We start from the raw sequence: 26,713 nt of genomic DNA, 5'->3' as shown, positions 1-26,713 counted from the left end.
GGGACGACAACAGGGACAGTCCCAGCAGAAGCAGCAAGGCCAAAAGCAAGGCCAATGGCAAGGGAGGGGACAAGGGCAGCAGCAGCCAGCCCCACAACAGAATCAACAATCACGTCCGAAGGACCCAAACGCGATGGACGTAGACAGAACGCAGAGAACCCCGGTCAAGTGCTTTAAGTGCGGAGGACTGGGACACATCGCCCGAAATTGTCAAAGGAGATTGGACATTAGGGCCATGAATTACGACGAGCAGTTGCAATACTGGCGGGAGGAGTTGACCCGTCAGGGTTTTTCCGAGGGAACTCAGGAAGCGTCGACCTGAGCTCCAAGAATTCTTTTTCCGTACTCACCCAAGAGCCGGACTCGTCACTAGTAGAATCCGATGTACCAGTAGCTATTTATAATGAGGATTCGACTACTAAAGCCAACGAGACGGAAACTAAGACGCAGAACAAAACCAAGGAAGTGTACTTGTACCGGACGGGCAATGAGAAAAATTATGTCCCCATAAAAATCACCATTACCTCCCTAGATACCCTGAAAACTCTCGACCCCAAAGCAATGTTGGACTGTGGGGCCTCAGATTCGTTCATCGATCGCGAATACGTCAGAAAGCACGGACTGAAAACCAAGAAACTGACTAGACCCGCAATCATAAGAAACGCAGACGGTACCCCCAACAACGCGGGAAGAGTAGAAGAAAAGGTAGAACTAAGAATGGGTTTCAAAGGACACGCGGAATGGGCCACGTTCTACGTAACCAACCTAGGAAACGTAGACGTCATCATAGGTCTCACCTGGCTCAGACGACACAACCCAGAAGTAAACTGGAAGACAGGAGATGTGGTAATGACCAGATGCCCAAGGGAGTGCAAGAGAAGGATGAACAAGGAGGCAGAAGACTTGCAGGACGAACCGTACCCAGGGGAAGTAGAAACTGAGGAAGACGAGGAAGAGGTGAAGGAAGTGCGGAAAATGGAACCGAGGAACATTTCAGTAGCAGGAGTAAGACAGTGGAATAGGCTGAGAAGCGGTTATTTACGGGACTTGGACGACTTAACCAACCAATATCACGAGTCGGTAGCCCGGATGTACATTAACCGAATGTGGAAAAAACATATGCAGGTGGAAACGGAAGACAAGGAGGAGGAAATGCATCTGAAAGCAGTAGGAAAATACGACTATGTCATTGAGCACGATCGGGAGAAAATAGAAAGCAAAAAGGAAAAAACCGAAGAAGAAATGGTACCGAACTACTACCATGATTTCATGAAAGTATTTCGAAAACGGGACTCAGAAAGGATGCCAGCGACGAGACCGTGGGACCACGCAATCGAACTCACACCAGACTTTGTACCAAAGGCCTCAAAGGTGTACCCACTGTCGCCAATCGAACAACAAGAACTTAACGACTTCCTCGATGGCAACCTAAGAAAGGGGTACATTAGACCCTCCAAATCCCCGCAAACCTCACCAGTATTCTTCGTGCAAAAAAAGGATGGAAAAAAACGATTGGTACAGGACTACCGATATCTAAACAAATACACCGTAAAAAACGCATATCCATTACCTCTCATTTCGCAACTAGTAGACAGAGTATCTAAGGCTCGCTTATTTACCAAAATGGTCCTCCGCTGGGGGTATAACAATGTACGAATAAAAGAAGGAGACCAGTGGAAGGCAGTGTTCCAAACGCCACGAGGGGCGTTTGAACCAATGGTCATGTACTTCGGACTTAGCAATTCCCCTTCCACGTTCCAAACCATGATGAACGAACTTTTCAAAGAACTGATTGACGAAGGCCTTGTAGTTATCTATTTAGACGATTTACTTATCTTTACGGACAATGATGTACAAAAACACCGAGAAGTAGTACGACGGGCTCTGAAGATTCTTGAGGACAACGATCTATATATAAAACCAGAAAAATGCGCATTCGAAGTAGACGAAGTCGAGTTTCTAGGAGTAGTAGTGAAGGACGGAAAGGTGCAGATGGAAGAGGCGAAAATAGAAGCAGTGAAAAACTGGCCGGTTCCGAAGAACGTGCAACAAGTGCAACAGTTCTTAGGATTCAGCAACTATTACCGACGATTCATAAAGGACTTCGCCACCGTCGCTAAACCGTTGCACGAGCTTACCAAAAAAGATGAGGAGTTTGTATGGAACGAAAGGAGACAAGAAGCTTTTGAAAAGCTTAAGAAGCTGTTTACCGAGGAACCAATCCTGGTACTACCGGATACAGACAAGGAAATGAAGATCGAAGCAGACTCGTCGAACTACGCATCAGGAGCGGTACTCTCAATGCTATGTGACGACAACAAGTGGAGACCATGCGCCTTCCTGTCTAAAGGGTTCACGGAAACAGAACGAAACTACGACATCCACGACAAAGAGATGCTGGCTATAATTCGGGCCCTGGAGGCATGGCGACATTACCTAGAGGGAAATAGTCGACAATTTACAATATGGACGGATCACAAAAACTTGGAATATTTCATGACCACCAAAAAACTCAACAGACGCCAGGCACGATGGGCACTGTATTTATCACGGTTCAACTTCTTATTAAAACACAAGCCAGGAGCGTCGAATATGAAAGCAGATGTCTTGTCGAGACGACCAGACCTTGATAGGGGGGAAGAGGACAACACGATGATTCTACTGAAACCAGAGTACTTTCGAATCAAAGCCATGCAACAAGGCCACGTCTTGATCGAAGGGCTGGAATCTACCATCTTGTCGAAAATCAGAAAATCGAAAAATTACGATGAGTCGGTGGTAAAGGCGGTAACGGAGCTGAAAAGATCCCCGACGAAGGTGCTGAGAGAGGCGGAGTGGTCAGAGGAGCAAGACCTGGTGCTATATCATGGGAAGGTATACGTACCCAAAGACACGGAGGTCCGAAGGGAGATCGTAAAACTGCATCATGATTCAACGGTGGCAGGCCACCCAGAAAGATGGAAGACGATTGAGCTGGTCTCACGAAACTACTGGTGGCCAGGAATGAACAGATTCATAGCAGAATACGTCAAAGGATGCGATCAGTGTCAACGAAGCAAAGCTTATTCACGACAACCGCAGGGAAAGCTTCAACCCAACCCCATCCCGTCAGAACCATGGACGGATATCTCAGCAGATTTCATCACCAAACTGCCAAGGTCACAGGGTTACGACGCAATCCTAGTAGTAGTGGATCGCTTCACCAAAATGGTCCGCCTAGTACCAACTACCGAAGAGCTGTCATCATTAGGCCTAGCTAAATTATATCGGGACCACGTCTGGAAGGACTTTGGCCTACCCACCACTATCATATCAGACCGAGGGCCCCAATTCGCGTCACAAATGATGCAGGAACTGAATAAATTATTGGGGATTCAGACACGACTATCCACAGCCTTCCACCCACAGACCGATGGACAAACAGAACGAGTAAACCGAGAAATCAAGACTTACTTACGAATGTTCATCAACCATAGACAAGACGACTGGGCGGAATGGCTGGCGATATGTGAATTCTCCCTAAACAATAAAACTCAAACGAGCTCCAGGCAGAGCCCTTTCTTCCTAAATTATGGACGCCATCCACGAATGGGGATTGAACCACGGAGAGAGTCAAAAGTGGAAGCCGCCGACGACTTTGCCAAACGGATGGCCCGGAGCTGGGAGGAGGCACGGTCAGCCCTGGTAAAAGCAGGGGAGGAGATGAAGAAATACGCAGACCGACGAGTAGGGGAGATGCCGGAGTACAAAGTAGGGGATAAAGCTTTCATCTTCACTGATAACTTAAACACGTCTCGACCTTCGCGAAAATTGGAACAAAAGAAAATCGGGCTGTACGAAGTGGTTGCGGTACCCACAAAAAACGCAATAACCCTTAAAATTCCAAAAACATTATCTATTCACCCCACGATCTCCACCCACCGAACGGAAAAGGCCAACATGCCAACGATACCAGGGCAAAAAACACCACCACCCCCACCGGTACGGATCCAGGGCGAGAATGAGTACGAGGTCGAAAATATTCTAGACAGCCGACTCAGACGAGGACGGCTAGAATATTTGGTCAAGTGGAGAGGGTATACCGATGAGCATAACACATGGGAACCCGAGAGGAACCTCGAGAACGCACCCGAGCAAACTCGGGCCTTCCACGCCCGACACTCTGCAGCTCCACGTCGAATTGCGGCCGCGGTATTTGAGGAACTGATCTGGAAACCGAAATACGTATTCACCACCCCGACCATCAGTAGAACGACCAAGATCGACGAACCCGAGGGGAGCGCTGATCCATCCGACACACCCGACAGCCACGAAGACAAGCATGGCAATCAGGCCGGCTTGCTCAGCAGGGGAGAAACGATCCCAAATGGGGAGCCGAGGAATGATGTCGTCAAAGGAGATGTGGGACATCAAGAGGTAGTGGTTTCGTCAAGTGGAATTGACGAATCCTAGAGGGGGGGTGATGTTATGGTCCGGTCTGTTCCGAATGCTATCTTTTTCAATATCTTATCTAAACGCGCAGGACGCGCCTATTACTAATTCACATTACGGTACCTTAGTAAGATCCTCACGCATAACACATGTCCGCAGTACATTACCAAGCACCCTCATGGAATCGGTGCGCGTTCCATGGAAAGACGGCTGCAGTAGGCATGTAGTAGTACATGAGGGTTACGCATGTATTTTAGTAGTTAAGCACCAATAACAGGCCCTAGAACGCTAGCTCGTTCTCTTGGGATTTCCACTAGTAATAGTGAGAACTAAGTCAACTACTACTTCATCTATTCTTTTGGTTTTAGTATTCTTGTAGGAGCCACGTTAGTCTTTGACTAGTGTCGCCCTAACACCTAGCCTTGCGCGCAGCGTGATGGCCGCTCGAAGTCGCAAGCAGAGCCCCGCCATTCTTAAAGAAGTCATTGATCTCACGGGATGTTTTGGATTCAAAGTCGCATAAAGTCCTGTAAATCAGCCAGGTGTCACCGTTCTTGTCCGACACCCCGGAGGTAAATGACTTGCGGCTTGCCTGGTGGGCAAACTTATACTACCAATGGTGTGGTGAGCAGAGATCGTTATGGCACCTGGTTTGTTGAACTGACCATTTCCTTGCGGTGATCAAACCACCATTCTGCAGCTGTCCCGCGCCTGATTAGAGGCAGGTCTGCAGGTTGCAGAGCACCATAAATGCTTCTTTTTGGCTATCTCATTTGTATACGATAGTCATTGTGTGAGCCGGGGGGGGGGGTTAACTACCGCTGGTCGTCGTCGTTGTCATAGATATATCATGGGGAAAAACTAACATACAGTCAACATGCGCCGCAACCTACGCAACCTGTAGGTTGCGGTACGACCCCGGGTAATAGTAATCTCGCCCATAGTTTACATCAACAATCCCGCAGAGCCTTCCGATACGTCTTGGAACCAAGACTTACACAGATGACACTGACTTCTCCGATCGTCTCGCCTGCGGGCATCTGATTCTGCCAACCTCCTGGCGGTCCTGTAATAGTCAAAGTTAGGCAGCACTTCAGAGGTCAATGCTATTCCATCCCTCAAATCTTCAACGCTGGTGTCGAATTGTCGCGTGCAGGGTGGTTCGCTGGCTGGGTCAAAGAACTTACTGTCAATGGCCGACGGAGACGAGGTAATCGGTCGCTCCTTCTCGTAAAGTTACACTTCCATTTTCTTATAAACTAGTAACTCGGATCATAGCGTGGTTCGGCTTCATGAAGGCGCTCAACCATCCTGGTCCCTGTACATGAACCCCCTATCTCCCTGATCTTATGCCTTCGAAAACGCGGTATGCACGACCGCTACGTCCGCAAGATTCCTCAGCCTGTCGGTCACGACTTTCACCTCAGCAGGACGACTGGAAGCACTTGCAATATGGGCCTACATACATGTAACCGGTCAATGCCTCCCGCCGGCAGTACGAGGTGATAAAACCCTTACCTTCGAACTGTCCCAGCCAACCAACAGAAAGAATAGCCCGCCTCGCTCTCTCGAACTTCCCCAACAGCAAGGCGGATGCGCTCCATCCGCTGCATCAATGGACTTCGCCAGATCACCCAAAGCAGCATCCAGATCCTGGGGATCGCCGCCCTCCTTCAGCGTAAAAGTAGCGATCTCCGTTGTAGGAGCAGACAGTGCCGTCTCGGAGTCGACCAAGAACGTAATATGATCCATCGATGCGTTCTCTTGCGGTATCCCAGGAGCAAGTAAGAGGCCAAACGCCTCCCCGACAAGTGGATACGAGGGGTCCCTCATTAGAGCGGCATGATGTTCGTATGTTTCCCAAACTATAGACTATCGTTGGCACAGTGTCACGAGTATCAATGGTGACGAACTAATAGCAACATGCCCTTTGGTCTTCTCCCCCTCTTCCTGCGCGCCATGATAAAACCTGTGTGCATTATCAACGATGTCAGTCGCATTAGGTCATCAATCAACAATCAAGAAAGATCGCGACCCATCCAAAGGCACTGATCTTTTTGATCTTGGGTCATACATACGTGATGCATCCATCCGTTTTCTTCAGAATGTCGACCAAAGGTTGAACACTGGAAGCGGGGTCTTTGATATAGGCCTCGGAGGTGTTGATTGTGAGAAACTCGACGATTGGCATGTTGTGTCAAGGACGAAGGCAAAGAAGATGGAGGAGATAGAGAGTATCGTTTCTTGCCGTTTCCACAACTTTAAAGCCCATGATCTAGATGGTAATCAGGCACAATGTTAGTAAGCCGCGTAGTATTTATACTTCCTTAATCTTGTTTTTAAAACTTCTATGCCAAACTTCCTACCAAGAACCAATGCTTGACGTTCACTTGATATTCGCTTCTGAGTACTCGCATGGACAATGGGCTACGGTGGGGCAATCCTTCCATATTGTGCAAACATCAGCATCAGCCGCATAATCCCCACTCCCACATATGGAGAAATTTGAACGTCGCGGCAACTGCCAGGATCGTAAGAGTTCGCTGGCATGGGCGCTGTTCAATGAGTCTCGAGGCGGCATCCACCACCCCTGGCCGGCGCCATCTCATTGTATAATCACAGAAGCCATTCGATCGATGCCACACCTAACGATAGCATCATAGTCTAAGACGATGTTAGTACAGGGAACGCAATAAATTAAGACGAGTACATCACCGTATACTGAGCAAGAGGGTGGGCAGAGCTGTAGATACAAGGGATACCCACTTACTACGCTATATCATCATTCATCGTCGAGGCGGTTGCGAGGCACTTGTCAAGGTCCGCCATAGCAGAGAGCCCGTCGTTAAAAGCCTTCCAACGGCTCACGTTCGAATATTACGATACCGCTATGGTCAACCGGAGCGCCGAGACGACTATCAGCGCTCGATGTCACGGTCACCGAGCCCACCGTCCACCGTGCAAGGACGAGTACCACTGCATCGTAACCGGCATAAGCAAACAGTCATCACCATCAAGCTACCCACTGCCTGGCCTGGTTGCTTGGTACTGGTAGGAATTCAAAGAGTCCGGATCGGAATTTTAGCTGCATCGGAGTATTAACTTTCTTGGAACTGGGCCACGTCTTGTCGCGCCTTCGATGCTTCCACTACACACTCACGACGATTCTAAAGCTTTCACTCGGCGATGGCTAGGGCGCCCACTGGCCAGATGGATCGTCCTAGGTCTGGTTCTCATCACAGGTCTCTGGCTTCTGGCGCCTGTAAATCTCGCATTCGTTTCACCACTTCAAGACGTGCCGAGCACCACCACATTGCGTCCCCCCATCTTGGATGAGTCTCTTCTATGGAATCAACGTGCTGCACATGTTCGGGAATCATATTTGCATGGATACAATGAGTACTTGAAGTACGCTTCGGGTCACGATGAGGTTCTCCCTTTGAGCAAGGGATGGAAGGACAAGTGCGTGGACGGTCGTAGAATTTGATGTAGCGTATTGATCTCATTGCTTACAGCTTTAATGGCTGGTGTGTACCTCAAACCTACTGACGATATATATACGCCGCTAAGAACCACGAAGGGGTGTCTCGATGATCGACTCAATGGATACCATGTGGATCATGGGCCTCCGAGACGAGTTCGACAACGCAGTTCGGGTCGCATCTCAACAGAACTTCACTACAGTTTCTGTCAGTCATTTTCCTTTCGCCCCTACTGAATCTACCATTAAATGGTCGTAGTCAACGTACGCGCCGTTCTTTGAAACGGTCATCCGCTACCTCGGGGGGCTGCTATCAGCCCACGCCCTTTCTGGAGAGGCGATACTTCTGGATCGCGCTAATGACCTTGGCAACCGTATGCTGCCCGTCTTCGACACGCCATCTGGTCTTCCTCGATTCAGTGTCAATACTGCGACGTAAGAGCAGATTTCTGCCTCGCTACATGATAACGAACTAACACGTCGCCGCGTTCACAGCGGTCAGACTGCTCTTGGCTGGACGGGCAACGCCGTGTTGTTTTCCGAAGCCACAAGCTGCCAGGTCGAATATAAGTACTTGGCTCATGTCACTGGGCGCTCCGAATATTATGATAAGGTAGCTCGTTCCCGGCCATCTGTCTCTCGTATCATCGGTTGACTTTCGGCGCCACAGGTCGAGAACATTATGGACAAAATGTACCACGCTAATGTCTCTGACGGATTATTTACTACGAGGTGGGATGCCGCAGATGCATCGCCTATGAATAGTTTGTTGTCCCCGATATTGTACTCGTTTTTGTCATTCTTACGGGTTTCCTTCTGTAGATCATTTCTCCGTCGGCGCGTCGGCAGACAGTGGATACGAGTACCTGCTCAAACAGTACCTCATCAGTGGGAAGACTGAACCCCGGGCCAAAGACCAATGTAACACTCCCTTTACCCTCCAACTTCTGCCCTCGCGACTCACACCCAGCACACAGATCTCGCGTCTACTAACGGTATCATCAATAAACTCCTTTATATCTCTCCACACCGCAAGCTGCTCTACGTGACTGACGTTGCATCAGGGCGACCTATCTACGATCTCCAGCACCTCTCCTGCTTCCTCCCAGGCCTCTTTGCACTCGGCGTGCACGCCCTCGACCTCTCTCCGCGGGACAAAGAGCTCCACACATGGGTCGCGCAAGGGCTGGCCTATACGTGCTGGCTCACATACGCAGACCAAGCGACCGGCCTCGGCCCGGACGGCGTGCAGTTTGACGAACAAAGCAGGCTGTGGGTCGATGCGTTGGCGGAGTGGGAGCGTGGAGGAAGGGAGGGAGGTGCACCGCCCGGCGTGAGCGAAGTCCCCGAAGAGCATGCTGCTGATAAGAGGGACTACAGGGTCTCGTCGAGCGTATACCTGCTGCGGCCCGAGGTACGTTGTTCGTTCGTGCGAATCGCATGCGGGATCCAGATAATGATCATTAACTTCGCGCGCTTTCGCAGACCGTAGAATCGCTGTTCCTCATGTGGAAGACCACCAGGGATGTACGCTGGAGAGAAAGGGGATGGGCTATTTACGAAGCCCTTGAGAAGCATACGCGCGTTGAGCATGGATACGCGATTATTCGTAATGTTGACCAAGTGCCAGCAGAAACAAGCGACGATATGCCAAGGTGCGCTAAACGTCTGCTTTCCTTCCCTTGCCCGAATTCACGTTCTCTTCGTAGCTTTTTCCTCGCAGAAACGTATGTTCAGAACTTCCCTGACGAAAAGTGCTGATTTTTCCCCCCTCAGGCTGAAATACCTATACCTCTTGTTCGCTGAAACGGACATTATACCTCTGGATAAATGGGTGTTCAACACCGAAGCCCACCCGCTCCCAATCTTTACCTGGAGTCCTACGGAGCAGGAACAACATAATGCAATGTCTTAGCCTATCCCTGTCACTCCTTACACCCATCAGCCGTTGTCCTCCCTCCTGTCATTTATATGCTCATTATAATTACTGAATTTATTTCCGAGTCAGTGATGCTATGTACGTCTCGGACGCTTCCAGCACCCATACATGCCCATGGGACTCAACCTCATGAATCATCTTCGTACGTCGTGTCTTCGCCGGGTTCTCAAGGTCAATGTCCGCGAATCCTAGCCCCTGTACTTGCTACCCAACTTCACTTGATCGTAGGTCAGCGTTCTAAGAGACCGCATGCGGCCTTCCTAGCCGCCTCTTCGGCCCAGTAGCCCTTCGCGGTTTCGCCGAGGACTCTCGTTTCAGTCGCGCAGGCTTCAAATCGTTCGTTCTCGGAAGACATTCCGATCTTGGACGCCTGCGAAAGGTGATCGACGCGACGAACTACTATTGATGAAACCAAGGCGGGGCGACATACTCTGCGGTTGGGCACTTTGCTAGATCTGGGAGTGCTCGAAATGTGAGTTTTTTATGCCCTGGATAGGCGGAGAACTGTAGATACTTTATGCACGTAAAATCCTAAAGGCCCGGAAATCTAGTATTCCAGCTCGCACTCGGTACTACTGAGTCGACTGAAGTGTCGAACTGCTCACCAGCTATGTACTAATTCACATACATGATCCGAATCATAGGCAATTTACTGCATGGGTAATTGGTTATACACACGCATTCGTAAGCCTTGAAGTGTGTGGAATGGTGAGAGTGGGGTGGAGGTAGAGTTACTCAGCTGTTCGTCTGTTTGCCTTCGAATTTCATTTGCTGCGAGTGTCAAGGAGGATGATCCGACAAGACCTACGTAGTAAACTGTCTCGATTAGAGTACTGAATGGCAACGTACTCCCACCATATCAGAATGGAAGTGTTGAGATGTAGAGGCATACCTTACTAACTACGTGTAGTGGAGATCTCTGCCATGGGATTAGATATGCTTGCTCCGGAGATCTGGCCGGTGATCACATCTTCCCGGATGTCTTGATACATCCAAGTCTCAGTGTGAACGCAAGTCTGATGGCTTGACCCTGTGATCAATGGCTATTGAAGGTCTTGCGAAACGACCATAAAGTATATATTCTGAAAGCCGTCTCAGCTATTACATGATGAGTTATCGAGGGTGATTAATGATGTCAGATCAATTAGATACCGAGAGAATGCCAGAGTCTTTGCTCGTGTGTCTAATAAGCGGTCAAGCAGATGATAAATCAAAAGGATGAAGGAAAAGAAGAAGGTCCAAGCATCCTTGCTCTCGAAGGGGAACTTAGTAGAGCCAACAGAAGCATGAGGAACGCCGCCGCAATGTAGTAGTACTCCCTGGGTGCGTATTTCACCGTCACTATGAGGGGGTATGACTTCCTCATGACCCACCCAAGGACAGACGGTCTCATCACTTCCACCGTCCGATGCTTCAAGATTTCTCTACCCTTCTTCCCGAAGTACCTCTCGCCGAAGTGGCTCCACTTGATGTTCGTGGTCACCCAATTTCCCATGTGCCAGCAGTAGTCCTTGACGAGCTTGTCATATTTTTCGGGGAATTGGGGAAGCTCGTTGAATTCCTTGACATATTTGTCGCGGATACCAGCGTAGATAGTCCCAACGTAGTCCATGGCTTCCTGCACGGACAAGCCTTTCTCGCGCATGGCTACGGCGACAAGGTTGTGTCTGTCCTCCCCGCGGCACTGTTCGACGTTCCACGAATATACGTCCTGCGCAAGAAAGTCAAGGCGATATTAGAGCGGACATAATCTCAGGCTTACATTCGCCAATATTGTCATATCCACCGCCCCCAGAGCTAGGCTTGCAACGGCGGGATGGTCGATATACTCGTCAGGGATGTCGTCCTCAAGGAGAAAATAATCGAAGGATGGGTAAACGCCGATGGTTCCACGGCGAAGTTCCATATATTCTTCAATCGATCGCTCGCGGCCTTCGTCGCGGTCAACAGCCTCTTGCCTAACCGCGTCGGTGTATCCATCGAAGTTGCGGATGAAGCGTTCGGCAGACGACTTGCTTGAGACCTCGAGAGTCCGCTTCCAGTAACTGCAAAAGATAGAAGATGAGAATGGTAGTGGATGACCACAACGTATAATCATACTCTCTGGTCATGGCTCCAAGTATACTGTCACCACCCGCTGGGATTTTGTCAGGGTATCTGAGTACACCGTCAGTCACCGTCACTATAGTCATGAATGCGATGTAGCTTACCTGAGGGCGTTCATAATATCAGCAGCCTGTTGACGCACGACGTCTCCGTTTTCTGCATCACTAAATTCGTCGAAGACAAAGAACAAATTCATCAAATCGCAGGCGGCTCGATAATGTGTTCCTTCTGATCTGGGGTACGCCAGCGACGCGAAGATGCCGAAGTTACAGCGGTTGAAGGCGTCTTGGGCTTTTGGGCTGAAGGCCTTGTAGGATTCCACCCAGCGTGCGCTATCATCGACAATTTCTTGGTGGGGATTAGGCTCGGTCTCAAAAGGCCATTGGTCAAGAAGGTCTGGAAGGATGAAATGCGAAGGAAGGGGGTGTTTCGTAGTCGAGGTCATGACTCTGGAACTTGCTGAGGTGGCGAGAAAGCGACATATAGGCAGGCTGTTATATATCTGCTTGCGAAGTGCGAGACCACTATGGGCACTACGCGTAAATTCGCCAGAGCCATGGTTGAAAAACTTGACCGGAGATGTTTATCTGGCATTAGACGGAAGTGAACAACGAGGAACGCGCAAATACGCGGCGCCTGAGTATGCAACGAAATGTCAGCAAAACCGCAAAATGATTCTGAAGAACGTACCGAGAAAGAAATATAGCGATTTCAACGCAGGGAAACTATAGCTAGTGAATCAAGCTACTATACGTGTCCCGATGCACTTAGCATCTTGGCGAGCAGTACTGACTGCTGCAATAACCTGAGCGCCGTAGGAGGACAGTCTTTCAGACGGAAGTCCTATTTCCTCGGTCCATATTTGGACGGAGTTTCAAGTACGTCCCGCGTCTGAGATCACGCCAAAGTGATAGTGGTCTGCACTGGGATTTGGCAGGCCCGAAAGGTCGCCGCTGGCGGGTTGCTGGCTTCGCTTGGGTGGTTATACTATAGTGAAAGAGTCAGAGGATACGGAGTACTTTGGCGCCAGTGCAAACGATAAGAGCCTTTGCAACGCACCGTACCGCGTCCATGTTCTAGTTACTAAGTTAGCTACTGTGTATGTAGATCGTGTGATTAGCATTGAACAAGCTGATGGAAGTGATAGACATCAATTACTACCCGGTTTTTCCCACAAGTTTGTGCTCATAGAGAGGCTGGCGCTTATCGCCGGTGGCGCTATGCTAGGCTCCAGCTTGGATTGTTCGAGGTGCAAGAATATAGGCGAGTATCTTATTTGTATATTGGTGATCATCCATACTTTCCTAGAGATGGTGATCACTCTTCAACCTATCTCCGCACTAGCCCCCTCAGACACTGAGCTTCGACTGCCATCAACCCTTGCTGATGTAGGTCCTACCGTATGTTTTGTAAATTGCAGCTGATCCAATTTCGCAGCGAATAGTTCCCAATCGTTGAGTCTTAGACCGCGAACAGTTATACGCCGGCCAAGCATGCTTCGCAATACTACCGATACCCACTTAAAAGCACCAAAATTTACGTTCTCCTTCTGCCAGGCACCTGGACAACATGACGTTCTCATTCCCTCAGGGCATCGCGAATCATGATCATCCTTTCATCGGAGTTATTCAAATTTCCCTTCCCCTTCACAGGACACTCACTCTTCACGAAATTCCACGAGTTACGTAAATCGACAAACGAGTAAGCTGCTAGGAACGCACTTTCCGAAGACTTGGGTTCGAGCCGACGACAGCAGCAAGTCTATATACTGTACTACAAGTCGGTTCGTGAGTGCAAGATGTCTAAAATCATCCTGGGCCATCCCTCGGAATCCAGGCCATAGAATGCGTATAAAATATTCGCGGTAGCAAGAGGTAGAGTGGAAGTTGTTCGGATGACGTCTCACTTGTGTAGACTCAATGCATTGTTTCACCCAACTCGCGTCTACTTTGCGGTTATAATGACCGGCCCATTGCATGTTGCAGCATTGCCATCTACTAGACGAGGTACATGTCCGTCTGTAGAATATATGCGTCTGCTAACTATTACATTTGTGGATGATGTCTTAGCTTTTTGGCCCAAGAACTCGACGTCCGCGTTGCTACAGCAGCCGACCAAGTCACCTTCTCTCATCACACCCCAGATCAAGAGCGGATAGTCACGGGCGTCATCCTCATTGCCCAAGGTTGAGCCCTTGAATTAACGACGTACGCTTTGCCCGGTATACAACAATACGATGTCGAACATGACTGATGAACTCTTTCCTCAAAGTTACCTCGACATCGATAGGAACCGCACGGCGGCGACCCGCGCTAGGTATAAGATTTGGTTTGGCGAGCATACCCTGGCACGTTTCGGTGAGGTGATTCGCCGCCTGGCTGCGATTAGAACGGTATTATGGCCATTGGGGGTACTAATGCACCCCAGACCGCGGTTTGCTGTCACCGCTGACACACGCAGTCGTCAAACCCAAGCAATCAAGCTCGCATCGTTACGTTGACCACTCGTAGAACTTAGGCGCTGCTGTCCCCGCGTTAATTCGTGTCACGCGTTCTGGACAACAACGAAAGTGGTGATGCCCCCCACGCTCTCGTTGATTGACTGATCATATCTTTTAGTCGGCAACTCTGAACAACGAAGCGAACCATTTCTCGCCTTGAGGCACCCAAACAGGAACCAATCTGTTCACATGGGGTCCTACGGTGCCCACCTCGCTCATGTCCTTGCACATAGCTCACCCGTTCCTGAGCGCGGAGAACTATTCTCGACTCGCATGAATGCAAGCAAAAATATAAAATATCCGGGCTGTCTTCAACGTGGCAGATGAATCTGTCGATTCCTTTCATCATCTAGCCTTTGATAAAATTGCTCTGGGCCCCAGGCGGTGTAGGTTATTATACCTCTCATCGATACAAACGATTTCGCACACGTCATACAGACATAGGTGCCTCTTGAGTCGTCCCATAACTTGTCCCATCAGCGATATGGGTCTTCTCTTACGGTACCGAATTGGAGAGAAGTTTACCACACCTCTCTAACTCCAACCATCGGGCCTGGGTAGTCGCCGTTGGGGCAAACACTGTCAAGATGACCATCTGCAGAGTCTTTCACGACTACTTCCTAGCTCGTAAACGTAAACGAGTGTCACCTTGAAGGACGACAGCGAGGTATTCAAGATTGCAGGACTCACGGCGTCGTTCTGCGCGATGTAAGCGTAGGAAACATAGCAATTTAAGTCGGAGCACACGGTGTTCACGGTAGAACATTATCTATTTTTGCCATCAAGGTATCAGCTCCAAATCCAGTGTGCGGCCCTCAGAGACCCCCGATGCTGTTCAATGCTACGATAGTCCTCCAGGCTCTATTCGGCACCGTTCTTTGGCTCCAGGGTAAAGTGGGATTGCAGAGACCTTTTCATGGTATGCATTTCGCATGGATGTTCACCAAGCCCGAGGGCACGTTCGACGGGCTTCTTGGGTGAAGAAACAGTATTCCCAACCCAGCTCTCCAACGTACTTAAGGTGGGCTTCAAGCACAATTTCACTAACACTCAACTCCCTCGCCCCTCAACATGTCTGACAAAGAGATCGTCGACGCTGTTCGTCGTCTGCAGGAGCTCCAGGCTGGTGACTCCACTGACAACTCAGAGACTCCACGAGAGTACATCAACCAGCTGACTCCACCTATTGGCACCTCGTTCTTCAAACGGTGAGCGCACTATTTGCGGGCCAGCGCACATATCTGACGGTCGTTACTTTTGGGACAACATAGGCAAAGTGTTACTCTATTCGATGATGAAAGGTTCTACGCCAAGTTTATCAGCATTCCAGAGAGTGATCTCCAAGTTTTGGTGCAAACATTGACCTGGAAAGTGGACATCTACACCTATGTCACAGGTGCCACGCCGGATCAGGAGCAGTTCGAAGCCAATGGGGGGTCAGTTATGGTCGTCATGGTTCATTCTGGACACCTGTCGTTCGATTCCAGGAGGGGCCGCTCTATCTATCGAGTGACCGCCCCTACGTCTGTGGTCTCGCAGAAGCAGCTGCCTCCCACAGGGAGTGGGATCAAAAACGAAGATTATTGGAATTGTAAGTTTCTTAGAATTTTGCGCGATCATGCTGTCCATACGTCCTCGAGACACCATCTCGTACCAGGAAGTCATGAATATGTTCAATAATGGGGGCAATGGTACTCTGAACTTCGATGCCAAGTACAAAGAAGACTTCTCACGCAAGGATCCACTGGCCGGGGTGGTGCTGTCGAATGGTGTACAGTTTGGAACCGAGTTTGAATTGGTAAGGTTATGGCTAGTATTCGCTTGACGTAGTCTCATACAGGGAGCCTCGCACAGAACAACACAGATCTCCCTGCATTCAATCTTGCTGGAGTCTCCATTTTCCGGTCATACGCGCCAGATGCCTTCCCGGTGAATTTCTGTGAGTCATGGCCTTGTATGAGTGAGGCACGTTCTAACCTCCAATATCTAACACCTCAAAGCTTTTGAAGCGGATTCAGCTTGGAGTTTCATTGATAATTTAGGGGTAAGTTGGCCTCATCTCGGCATATCATATCCGTTAATCCCTTCTAGCTCGCATCCAACAAAAAGGTCCAAGTGGAGGTGGATATCAACCGTGGGGTTTGATGTTAGTTAGCGAACCATGCGCTTCAATATAACGTCGGTCTCTTCATGTACAAAGATTTTCAGAACAAGGAAGATAGGGCAAGCTAACCAAATTTTGGTACAACACCCACAATTCCGCGTCCTCATCTTCAGCTTGCGCACTCCTTTCGCGTGAGTCAGAAATATCATCAATGAGCAGTAAGCGTACACGATTTGCATGAGTTCAGTGCAACTGAGGGAGTGAAACAGGAGGAAGAGAACGGGTCGCCAAGAACTGGGAGCTAAGCATGAGGCGAGACAAGGCAAGCAAACACAAGACAAACAGATATGAGACGAGACGAGAAAAACAATGAAAAGCAGTATGGCGACAAGGAAGTTATACACCGGAGCGCATAGGTAGAGTACGAACGGGGTTTACTGTTGCCAATATCCCTGTTGCCTGGGTTGATACGAGTAGAAACTACCGTCAGAGGCGCCTTGGGGGTAGCCGAGATGAGTCTGCGGGCCCTGCCCCTGAGGTTGATGTAGGTGATGAGCAGCCTGTCCTTGAGGGCCCCCGACGCCGCCACCTACGCCAGCGGCGTTACCGCCGTAACGATTAACGTTGTAGAACCCGCTTTGACCCTGCTGAGGTTGTCCTTGCCCTTGACTCTGGCCGGCTTGGTTGGGCTGCTGCCCTTGGACACTAGCGCGACCGGCCTGCATACCCTGTCCAACACCCATGCCAGTCCCTACACCGTTATTGACATCCTTGGGCGCGTATGGCTTGTAGGCGGCTTCGGGTGAGCCACCGGTGGTGTTGCGGACGCCTGCGGAGGGCCCTGTCGACTGCCCAAGACCCATGAAGTTGCCCTGGCCTCCGTATAACGGCTTATTGTAGTCATTCGCAGGTAGTCCGCCGCCCAAGCTATGCGGTTGGTGTTGCTGAGTGTGGTGTTGGTAGCCCATATCGTCGTACGAAGCTGAGGGATGCTGCTGGTGTTGCGTGTATAGACCCTGGCCATATGGGTTGCTCTGAGGTTGAACGCTGCCAGGTTGCTTCGTCGCTGGCGAGGGGGCAGATGCGGGAGCGGGGGCAGATGCGAACATCGCGGGGTACTTGACGTAGTTTGGAACGCCGTAGCCAGAATTGTACGGGGAGCTGTAGTACTGATTTTGGGGGTACGGTTGGTAGTAGTAGGGAAGAGGCGGAGGGTAGCCTTGTTGTGGAGCCTGGCCTGCAGCAGCCGGGGGCTGAGCGGTTTGCGATGATGCAGCATGTTGCGCGCTCTGCGAAGCAGAAGCGGACAATCCAACAGTGGCAGCTGGTTGCTGTTGACCACCCGGAAGAGCCTTCATGTCGTCGTGGCCCAAAGGATTGCGGGACGCAAACCCAGATTGTTGAGCGTAAGAATCATAGAATCCCTAAACGTACAGCCATTTAGCATCATCGAGGTACTAGCAAAAAAGGGACTTCGCACTCTCGGGCTCTCGCCGTAACCATATTCGGCTCCAAATGCTCCAACGTGGGAGGCTTGGGCTGAGTGTTGCATCTGCTGTCCCAGCTGTTGACCAAACGCACCATACGGACTATCCTGTGCTTGAGGGGCAGGAGGCGTAGGGGTGTGGAAGAACGGGTCGGCATTGCCTCTGAAGTATGTGTTATGACTCGCCGCCGCCGCCGCGGCGTTGGCAGCGCCTTGAGGCTGCTGGTGCTGGGATTGAGGCAGTTGCTGTTGTACTTGATTTGGCTGAGGATCCGCGTGAGCTGAGAACCCATGCTGCGAGTATTGATGCTGCTGCTGAGCATTGGCTTGCTGTTGGATCTGTTGAGGAAGCGCGTGTTGCTGTTGCTGTTGGAGATGGTGGGTTATCGAGGACTGAGGGATTGATTGTGCGGGGTATTGTTGAGCGGGCGATGCTACGGCCGAAGGCGCGGATGGATGTGAAGCGGCAGCCGAAGTCGACGATATAATCGGTTGAGAAACGGAGGTAGCGAGCGACTGGGAGGAAGGCATCTGTGGTGGGGTTTGCCTTTGCGTCAGAGTCTGCTGGAACAGAGCTGATGAGGATATCGACGTGGGAGTTGGGGCGGACGGTGCTGGCGGTGCTGGTGTGGGTTGCACAGGTGGTTCGGGTGCCTGAGCAACGGGGGCAGGGGCAGGTGTTGGGATTGGTTCGGGTTCGGGAGCTGGTGCGGATACTTCAGAAACGCGGGCAGGTTCAGGTGCCTGGGTTTCACTGCTATATAATCATATCGTTAGCGAGAGGACAGTCGATACACTTTGTGCGACTTACGCCGGTGCTTCCGAGGCATCTCCTCCCAAGCTGAGGCTGCCAAACTGCATGCCTACCTTTTCAACGCCGCCTGAGAAGGTACTAGGCATGACGACTGCAGGCTGATCCCCGATCTTGAACTTCGCATTGGCGCGGTGGGCAGCCGAAGATGGTCGAGCCTGGGATGGTCTGGGTGACGGGGTAGCAACAGCGGGAGGCGCCGAAACATTGCTAGATTGCAGATCCTTCAATTGTTGCTGGAGAATTTGAGCAGGGAGGGCGGAAGGTGTTGGTTGGGGGGCTTGCGGCTTCGGCGCCTGTGGTTCTGGCTTGGGTTCTGCTACTTGGACCGGTTCCTGCGGCGCGTCTGGCTCGGGTTCCTGTGCAGGTTCTGCGGACGTGGATTCCGATTGTGGCTCATCGTTGGCCGACATATTCCACTCCTCGGAAGCTGGCTCGGGAGCTGGTGGTATCGATGGCGGCTCATCGTCCCATGTTGGCGGTTGTACTGTTGTTGGTTCTTCCCAGACCGGCGGGGGTAGTGACTCTGCTTCCGACTCTGGAGCTAGCGCAGGCTGCGGTGGCACTGGCGCAGGCGCCGATATTGGAGCAGGGGCTGCAAGAGGTACAGGCGGCGGGGCAGGCTTCTCTTGTGATCTGGAAGGGTACAACTCGTCAACGCTACATTGTATCAATTCACAAATTGACGCACCGTGCTATTTGCGCCCACGACATCTTCGACGTCGCGGGTGTTTTGGTAGGTTTTGGGAGAACATGCGACGAAGCTGCAGCACTGTTTACGTGTACGGTCGGATCCGGTGCTTCTTGTTTCGCGCTCCATGTAGAAGATGAAGCTCCGTTTACGCTGGGGGCTTCAGCTCCAGATGCCCGGCCATTTGCAGGTTCAGCGACCTGCGCATCGAGGGCTCCTTTGTCCTTCGCGTCGCCGTCCGGCTGCACCTCTGAAGCTGATGAGGCGGCAGGTTGATGAGGGGCCGGAGAGCTGATTCTTGGAGTACTGGAGCGCCCAGCATGACCGTTGGGAGCACCACGAGGAGGTCCACCACGTCCCCTTGTCGCCGGGCTGCCTCTGCCTGAAAGACCGCCTCTTCCTCCACCACGACCGCCTCTGCCTCCTCGAGGCAAAGAGAATCCGGCATCTTTGGGTTGGCCAGATACCGAAACCTTCTTTTCCTTTTTGCGAGTAACGGAACCCCACTGCTCGGCGTGACCTTGCGCAATTGAAAAGGATAGCACAGAACGTCGATGACAAGCGGAAGGCTGGCAGAAGGCTGGAACTCACCCTCACTAATCCGCGTTGCAGCAAGTTCTACATCCCCGGCGACTTCAGCGAGTAGTGAGAGTAGGTCTTTATGTCCCCAATATGTCCCCAAAGCGATGTCACGAGCGCGAAGTTACAAAGGCACCAGAGAAATTTGGATTTTCAGTGAGCAAAATGGCTTTCTAGGGCAAGAGAAAGGGTGGACCCACCCTCGTTCGACCAAGCCGGGAACAATTCCTGAAGTTGTTTCGCTTGGGCGCGGTACTTGGAGTTCTCCAGTTGTGGTTGGTCTGGAGGCTGTTGCTGGCTACGAATGGTTGGTTTGTATGACATTTCTGGCGGAGGTTCGCTTTGCAACCTTTCTGGAAATTGGAGGAGGAGGACGATATTGTGGTGGTGGTGGTCGTAGTGGTGAAGATGAGCAGTCTAGCCAATGGCGCGTGCGGTCAAGCCAACGAAAAAAGAATTGGCGGAGCTTCAATACTTTACCTTTTCTAGAGGTTACATTCCACTTTTCCACGATTTCTTTTATGAGGGAATAATAACTTAAGGTTACTTCAAATGCGCCCACGGGACAACACAATGGAGCGAATTCGCATTTCCCTAGCTATCACTCCAGAACTGGTAGAAAGCACGCAGAAGGGGCTTAGAGATTGAAGACATTAAACCTTCTAGGTTTGGGCTTTCAAATTTCAACGTTCAACGGTGCGTTACATCTCTCAACTGTGGGGTAGTCTATGTTAGTCTACGTCGATCTCGGCGGATGCGATGCTGCCCGGGGTGACGAAGGGTGAATTGAGCAACAGCTAGAATAACTCTAATATGTACAGTGCGATCACATACTACTAGCGTTGAGACATATTGATCGTTGCTCCGTCAAAAGCTATGATTAATATCTATCTCTACCTCTACCTTCTCATTCTCGGGGAACTAACACATGTGAGTAAGCAAGAGTCAAACGGGGCGTGTGGACAAGGTATCCTCACCTCTAAAGAGTCAGCTCTTCAAGAGCTAAGCATGCTAGAACTCAGCAATAGCCCGTAAATATGCAACCCCGACTCACAGAACTTTGCCGGGAAGGCATCCACGGTGTTACATGTTAGCACGGAAGATAGAGACACCCGCAAGTTGTAGCTGGGTAGATCTCCGTCGTTCTATGCATAGAAGATACTGATTGAGTTCCAGGCGAGGTATGTATCCATCTCATATTCTTACCGTCTCTACTTCCGTGCCAAACTCTACACCACCTGGCGGTGTAATCCAGTCAGGGAGTCTTTGCGCGAGAAATCTTCTTTTATTTTGTGTCAAAGCTGAGGGCACCGTTGCCTCCGTTGTTGAACAGGTTCATGGCCTCCTGGTATGCCAGTGTCTGCGACACAATGTGAATAGATCGTAGGGGCACATACTAGGAGGGGCCGCTCACAATTCCAATAGTTCTCATTCTTGATGTCACTACCGGAGGGAGGTAGCTGCTTCCGTGCCGCCACCGAAGTAGGGGGGTTGACTCGATACATAGATCGACTATGCCTGCTATCGAACAATAAATGGCCAGAGTGGACGATGACGACCATCACAGAGCCTCCATTGGCTTCAAACTGCGGCTGATCTGGCCTAGCACCTGCAACCTAGTGTATACATCAAATTTCCAGGTCAGCCTCTGCACCAAAGCCTCTATGGTGGCGATCGCAGAGAGAATCTGGGCACGGAATTTCTCGTTGTTGAAGAGGGTAACAGTTCCCCTGCGTTCCGAAGTCCCGTTTGTCAGAGTCGTGGACCCATATGTAGAGCGTCGATGATCCTCGGCTTCGGACATGTTGGAATGGGAGGCAGTTGTGTGTTGATGAGGCAGTCGTCAGCCGGGCGTTGCCGTAAGTACGTTTGGGACCTGGTACGGCAATACTAATCTACCCTAAGAAGCTCATCGACCTGTGGCGACCGAGTCGTGCAGCGCGGGTCTGGCGAACCTCCATGCGAAGTGCGCACCGAGCAAAGGGAAGTCGACCTCCTGCATGTCGGTCAACGGTGGCGAGTGCAGGAAAAACAAACGGTGTCGTTGATCAGCATCGGTGGTCCTTGAGTACCGTGAGCTGGTTTTAGCAACGACGTCCTGGCGGCAACAATAGACTGCCTTCGATCTCGAGTGCCTGCATTCTGATCGGCGCAAGCCTTGGCGCCTGCCCGGCTAAAATATTACGAGGGCCGTGTTCATCCCGCATCTGTAGTTTTAACGTGCATCAACGGGCTCCTGATAGGCTCGCGGCGGCTGAGGCGCCCCAGCAGAACGTGTGCTGTATCTAAGCCAAAGCGGGGTGATCAGATGGTCTTCACGCGCGAGCTGAATGGCAAGTACGTGCACTGCGTTTCTCGGGGGTTCACCCGAGGCATGTAGTGTCATGCTTAGCCACGGAGGCGGTGTTGGGGCGCGTATCCTCAGGCCGACGACTTCCGGCTTCGTGCCCAATAAGTGCACATAGCAGAGTGTGGCGGTCAGTACTCAGTAGGCTACACTTCCCGTATGCCAAGCCAGCAGTGCCCGTGCGGCTGCAAGAAAACCACTCCCGTCGTACCCGTGGGATGCAGCAGGCTCAAAGACCTCACCGATATCTTCGAGGCCCGCTAGTGAGCGACCTTCTTGTGATATGATCGTACCTGGTTATACCCCATTGAACGAATAGTCGCCACAAAAATAGCTCGCCCATTGTTAGCACCGCAAACCGCTGCAATGCAAACTTTGAAGCGCCAATGGAAGGCGTAAGCACGTCTGGCATCTTCATGCCCGTGCCGTCAACCAAATGCCGTGGATTGGAAATGGCGCTGATAGCACTGTCCTTCGAGGAAGCGGTGAAGGAATGGAGCACAAGGGCATAAGAATGTGGACGCACGAGTCATGCATACAAACTAAACATGTAGCCGAGTGCCTGGTGTTGACCGCGGCATTGGATTCTACAAGGCTTCTGCCGAGTGCTCGGAATACCAGCATCGCGGAACTTCTTATGAACCACAGGTATCCCAGGGCCACAACGAATCTACAACCTGAATCAGTCGCAATCGCATTCTTCGGTTGTACGCATCCGGAGCCGTCCAATGACCACATGTTATTTCCTTGCGTACATGTCAGACAGTAGAGCAAGAGGGAATACTAGCCGCTTCGAGCCGTCACAGGATTGCACAGCTCCCGGGTGCCTCACATCCAACTCTATACCTCGCGAAGAAGGCGTAGTTCTCCGCGTTTACAATAGCTCGATCGGGGGATGTATGCGCCAGAACGCGTGCGAGCCGCGCGCCGTAGAACTCCCATGTATACGCATTCGTCCCAACCTCGCCCCACGCCGGGCTGAAGTGGCTCGCCTCGTGGATCAGTGTCGCCGCCTTCCGAGTCACCAAGCCACAATCAGCCCCACATCAAGTGAAAATAACAACAAAATTACCCTTTCGTCGGCGTCATACTTCCAGAAGAGCGGGCATAGATTGACGGTGGACGGGCTGTCGGGGAGCGTATATCAGGCGGGAACAAGGTGATTAGACGTGACTTACGTCGCGCGAAGGACGAACGCGTGCGTCAGTGCCGACATCAGCCCGCAGTCCGGGGTGCATTCGTACGTCCAGTGGTCAAAATGAGCCGTCCGGAGTGCAGCCGCACGGATCATCACATTTTTGAACCGCGCTGGCGTGTACTCGCCAAACCATATCTTGTACCTAGCGTCGGTGGCTACCGTGCCATTCCCATCGATGTTGTTGAGGTACCTGTTTTCTGTTAAGCGAGGCTTGGGTTACTCGATGTTGCATGAAACGAACGTCACCGCCTCGAGGGCCCAGCGTTGAGCAATTGGAATGGCGTCGCTGATGGTCCGCTCCTGGGCCGGAGTGCAATGCGAGAATGTTATCTGGTCTGTAGCCGTGGCAGCGTCGACAACAAACTCTTGAGCAGCGGTCAGGGGATCACCTAGAAACAGGCGGTCAGCAGGTGAGTATAATAGTGACCACAAAATAATACCACTACTCTTGGTCGATGGCAGCGCCACCGTGAATGGCGAAGCAGTTAGCATAGCCGCAACGCAGAAGAGTGCGAGTTGAGTGAAGCCAGCCATGGAGTGTGAGTAAGGATTTCGACAACTTGCTGCTCGCCTCTTCCTATCGTCCACATTTTATATGCATTTATGCGCCCGGATTCGAAGCGAAATCGGCATAGGATGATCCTGGACGGTTTGCACGGATTGTGGGCCTTGCATATAACAAGTCAGTAACGGCCAGTCGTGGAGTTTGCAAGCTTCTTCGAAAAAACTGACCGACGGGGAGTTGATGCCGTCAGCGTGAATGGAAACGGATGGGTATCAGAGCGCCAGCTACTAGCCCAGTCAACACTCAGTACTCAGTGCTAGTCCGTTCCAACCATAGGGCCGCTCTTGGGAGGTATGTGGTAGTAGGATGCCTCGATAGTGCGGAGACTCGCTGTACCAAGTCCAGAAGTTTGGTTCCGACGTTGTGTCAACAAAGCAGAACTGATTCACGATTTTGCAAAGCCTCGGAGAGTCATGTCGTGGCGAAGTCGAATGCTTTCAACCATTCCAAGCAAGGTATGGCCACAAATTTTAGTCGAGGCGTCAACGAGGACTGGCAGTTGACCTAGTCGAGAAGTAAACTTGGGACCGACGATTGTTGGTCAGCGAGTATTCGTGATCGTGAGATATCTCGTCAACACCGGTCAGGGGGTGGGGGATTAGGGACGTCCACCGTACATGTCGTTAACGCCATCGAGAAACAGGACACCGGTGAGGCTGTTCAAGCAGAATATACGGTGAACGCCTGTAGCCTCACTGGCCAGCTGGCACACTTCTCCGTTCCACTCGGTGCGCCTTCGCACTGACGGGATGATTGCGGGATGAACTCCCCGTCGGTCGGCTTCTCTTCCGAGTCTTGCCAACTCCACGACTGGCCGTTCTCGACTTGTTATGGCCAAGTTGTTCGATGAGTGCGAGCTGTCGAAAACTATCCCATCCTAATCTTGTCTGAAGTCCAAGCGCACAAACACGGCACTCGTATAAAATGTGGACAGTGTATTGAGGTAAGCAGCAAGTTGTTCAAGTTGTAAACCTTGTTCACTCTCGTACACTCGCTCAATGGCTAGCTTCACCCAACTCGCTCTCTTCTGCATCGCGGCTGCGTTGACCGCCTCGTCACTCGTAGCCGCGTTGCCTTCGACCAAGAGTGGTACTACCGTTACATTTTTGCCTCGATGACTTACTAATCATCGCGTCCTCAGGTGGACTCCTGGCATCTGCCCAGGAACTTAATGTCGACGTTACCGCCGCGGCTGACCAAATCACTTTCTCGCACTGCACCGCCGACCAGGAGCGCATCATCTCCAACGCTATCCCGATCGCGCAAGCGTGGGCCCTCGAGTCGCTGACGTATGGTTTGCGCATACTTCGGCAACGAGACACTCCTGATCTGTCTGCACAGTTACCTCGACAACATCGATAGGAATCACACCGCGGCCATCGATGAGAGGTACAAGATATGGTTCGGCGCCTACACACAGGCACGGTTCGGGGAGGTGATTGGCCGTATGGCTGCGATCAGGCATGTTCATTTTGAAGACTGGACGTACGAGTGTGACCCGGGCTGCGGTTTGCTGGCGCCGCTAATCCACGCGTTCGTCAACCCCAACAAGTAAGCGCGTGTTCTACGACTTTGTTCCCCAATACCTGATGCATGATGTGCTACCTCGCAGCCGATCCGTCGTCAAACTGTGTCCTCTCTTCTGGAAGTATGACGACAACGAAAGGGTGACGCTCCGCTACCCATCTTCTATTTAGATCATGATGCTTATTGTCGACCATCTGTGTATGTTGCAGTCCACCACATGTTCGGGTGACGTTCAGGTGACGTTTGGGTATTCGGGTATTGTTCAGATATTGTTCAGGTGAATTTCACCGAATGTTCAGGTAATGTTCAGGTTCTGTTTGTAGCCTTTGTTCAGGTTCAGATAATGTTCAGATGATGTTCGGGTGATGTTCGGGTGAACAAAGATCACCCAAACTTTATCCGAATGCCAGATGAATGCCATCTGAACATCTCCTGAATGCCACCTGAACACTACCTGAACGACATCTGAACATCAGGCGAACATCATCTGAACATTGGCCGAACATCACCTGAACTTTAGTCGAACATTAGCTGAATGTTAGCTGAACATTTGCCGAACTTTATCTGGACTTCACCTGAATATCATCTGAACTACACATAAACAACATCTGAATAATATCTAAAGTACAAAGCTTTATACCTCATCATCTCTTTCAATATCAACCCCTGCCTCATCATCACTATCATCACTGCTCTCTTCTACATTCCTTTGCTTCTTCTTCTGTTGCTTTGCAATTACCCGTTGAGTATGCAAAAACAATAAAGCATGGATGGTAAAGTCAAAGTTGCTAACAGACATCTTGTTCAAGACTGTCTGAAAGCCACCCAGCCAAGCATTTAGTTGCTCACAAGCCTGAATAATCATTATTTAGCTAGCTAATACAGAGTCAATTCAGTAAGCACTTACTTGAGTATTGAAAGCTCTTTTGTAATAGAAGTTACCACTGT

General features: G+C 51.0%; 8 protein-coding genes across 8 annotated transcripts; 3 read left to right on the top strand and 5 right to left on the bottom strand.

Annotated features, from left to right (window-relative positions):
- Positions 1-5,778: 5,778 nt before the first annotated feature.
- On the bottom strand, positions 5,779-6,622 carry PC9H_011293 (uncharacterized protein; the record flags this gene model as incomplete). Its single annotated transcript, XM_036780778.1, has 4 exons — positions 5,779-5,889; positions 5,950-6,296; positions 6,345-6,400; positions 6,510-6,622. 4 exons carry the CDS (start codon positions 6,620-6,622, stop codon positions 5,779-5,781), a joined length of 627 nt encoding a protein of 208 aa, XP_036626633.1.
- A 948-nt stretch (positions 6,623-7,570) lies between these two features.
- PC9H_011292 (uncharacterized protein) lies at positions 7,571-9,827 on the top strand (the record flags this gene model as incomplete). The annotated part of the gene is made up of 11 exons (XM_036780777.1): positions 7,571-7,893; positions 7,947-7,958; positions 8,012-8,120; positions 8,172-8,347; positions 8,408-8,525; positions 8,583-8,676; positions 8,735-8,833; positions 8,890-9,326; positions 9,398-9,567; positions 9,622-9,639; positions 9,689-9,827. The coding sequence occupies 11 exons, from the start codon at positions 7,571-7,573 to the stop codon at positions 9,825-9,827; spliced, it is 1,695 nt and encodes a 564-aa protein (XP_036626632.1).
- A 1,164-nt stretch (positions 9,828-10,991) lies between these two features.
- Positions 10,992-12,402, bottom strand: PC9H_011291 (uncharacterized protein; the record flags this gene model as incomplete). The annotated part of the gene is made up of 5 exons (XM_036780776.1): positions 10,992-11,034; positions 11,132-11,562; positions 11,614-11,896; positions 11,952-12,008; positions 12,062-12,402. The coding sequence occupies 5 exons, from the start codon at positions 12,400-12,402 to the stop codon at positions 10,992-10,994; spliced, it is 1,155 nt and encodes a 384-aa protein (XP_036626631.1).
- Positions 12,403-15,528: 3,126 nt separating this feature from the next.
- PC9H_011290 (uncharacterized protein) lies at positions 15,529-16,602 on the top strand (the record flags this gene model as incomplete). Its single annotated transcript, XM_036780775.1, has 6 exons — positions 15,529-15,665; positions 15,729-16,048; positions 16,098-16,255; positions 16,312-16,396; positions 16,458-16,501; positions 16,549-16,602. 6 exons carry the CDS (start codon positions 15,529-15,531, stop codon positions 16,600-16,602), a joined length of 798 nt encoding a protein of 265 aa, XP_036626630.1.
- A 393-nt stretch (positions 16,603-16,995) lies between these two features.
- Positions 16,996-20,452, bottom strand: PC9H_011289 (uncharacterized protein; the record flags this gene model as incomplete). Its single annotated transcript, XM_036780774.1, has 6 exons — positions 16,996-17,985; positions 18,042-18,804; positions 18,859-19,494; positions 19,550-20,069; positions 20,141-20,182; positions 20,329-20,452. The coding sequence occupies 6 exons, from the start codon at positions 20,450-20,452 to the stop codon at positions 16,996-16,998; spliced, it is 3,075 nt and encodes a 1,024-aa protein (XP_036626629.1).
- Positions 20,453-21,107: 655 nt separating this feature from the next.
- PC9H_011288 (uncharacterized protein) lies at positions 21,108-21,932 on the bottom strand (the record flags this gene model as incomplete). Its single annotated transcript, XM_036780773.1, has 5 exons — positions 21,108-21,130; positions 21,183-21,273; positions 21,335-21,445; positions 21,526-21,744; positions 21,783-21,932. 5 exons carry the CDS (start codon positions 21,930-21,932, stop codon positions 21,108-21,110), a joined length of 594 nt encoding a protein of 197 aa, XP_036626628.1.
- A 1,343-nt stretch (positions 21,933-23,275) lies between these two features.
- Positions 23,276-24,207, bottom strand: PC9H_011287 (uncharacterized protein; the record flags this gene model as incomplete). Its single annotated transcript, XM_036780772.1, has 5 exons — positions 23,276-23,488; positions 23,548-23,602; positions 23,654-23,863; positions 23,915-24,062; positions 24,114-24,207. The coding sequence occupies 5 exons, from the start codon at positions 24,205-24,207 to the stop codon at positions 23,276-23,278; spliced, it is 720 nt and encodes a 239-aa protein (XP_036626627.1).
- Positions 24,208-25,236: 1,029 nt separating this feature from the next.
- Positions 25,237-25,935, top strand: PC9H_011286 (uncharacterized protein; the record flags this gene model as incomplete). Its single annotated transcript, XM_036780771.1, has 4 exons — positions 25,237-25,327; positions 25,380-25,527; positions 25,580-25,789; positions 25,851-25,935. The coding sequence occupies 4 exons, from the start codon at positions 25,237-25,239 to the stop codon at positions 25,933-25,935; spliced, it is 534 nt and encodes a 177-aa protein (XP_036626626.1).
- Between the last annotated feature and the right edge of the window lie 778 nt (positions 25,936-26,713).

This window comes from Pleurotus ostreatus (assembly GCF_014466165.1).
Source record: "Pleurotus ostreatus strain PC9 chromosome Unknown scaffold_9, whole genome shotgun sequence".
NCBI classification, from domain to species: domain Eukaryota; kingdom Fungi; phylum Basidiomycota; class Agaricomycetes; order Agaricales; family Pleurotaceae; genus Pleurotus; species Pleurotus ostreatus.
The sequence above is the reverse complement of the archived record's forward strand: the minus strand, read 5'-3'. Positions and strand labels throughout refer to the sequence as shown.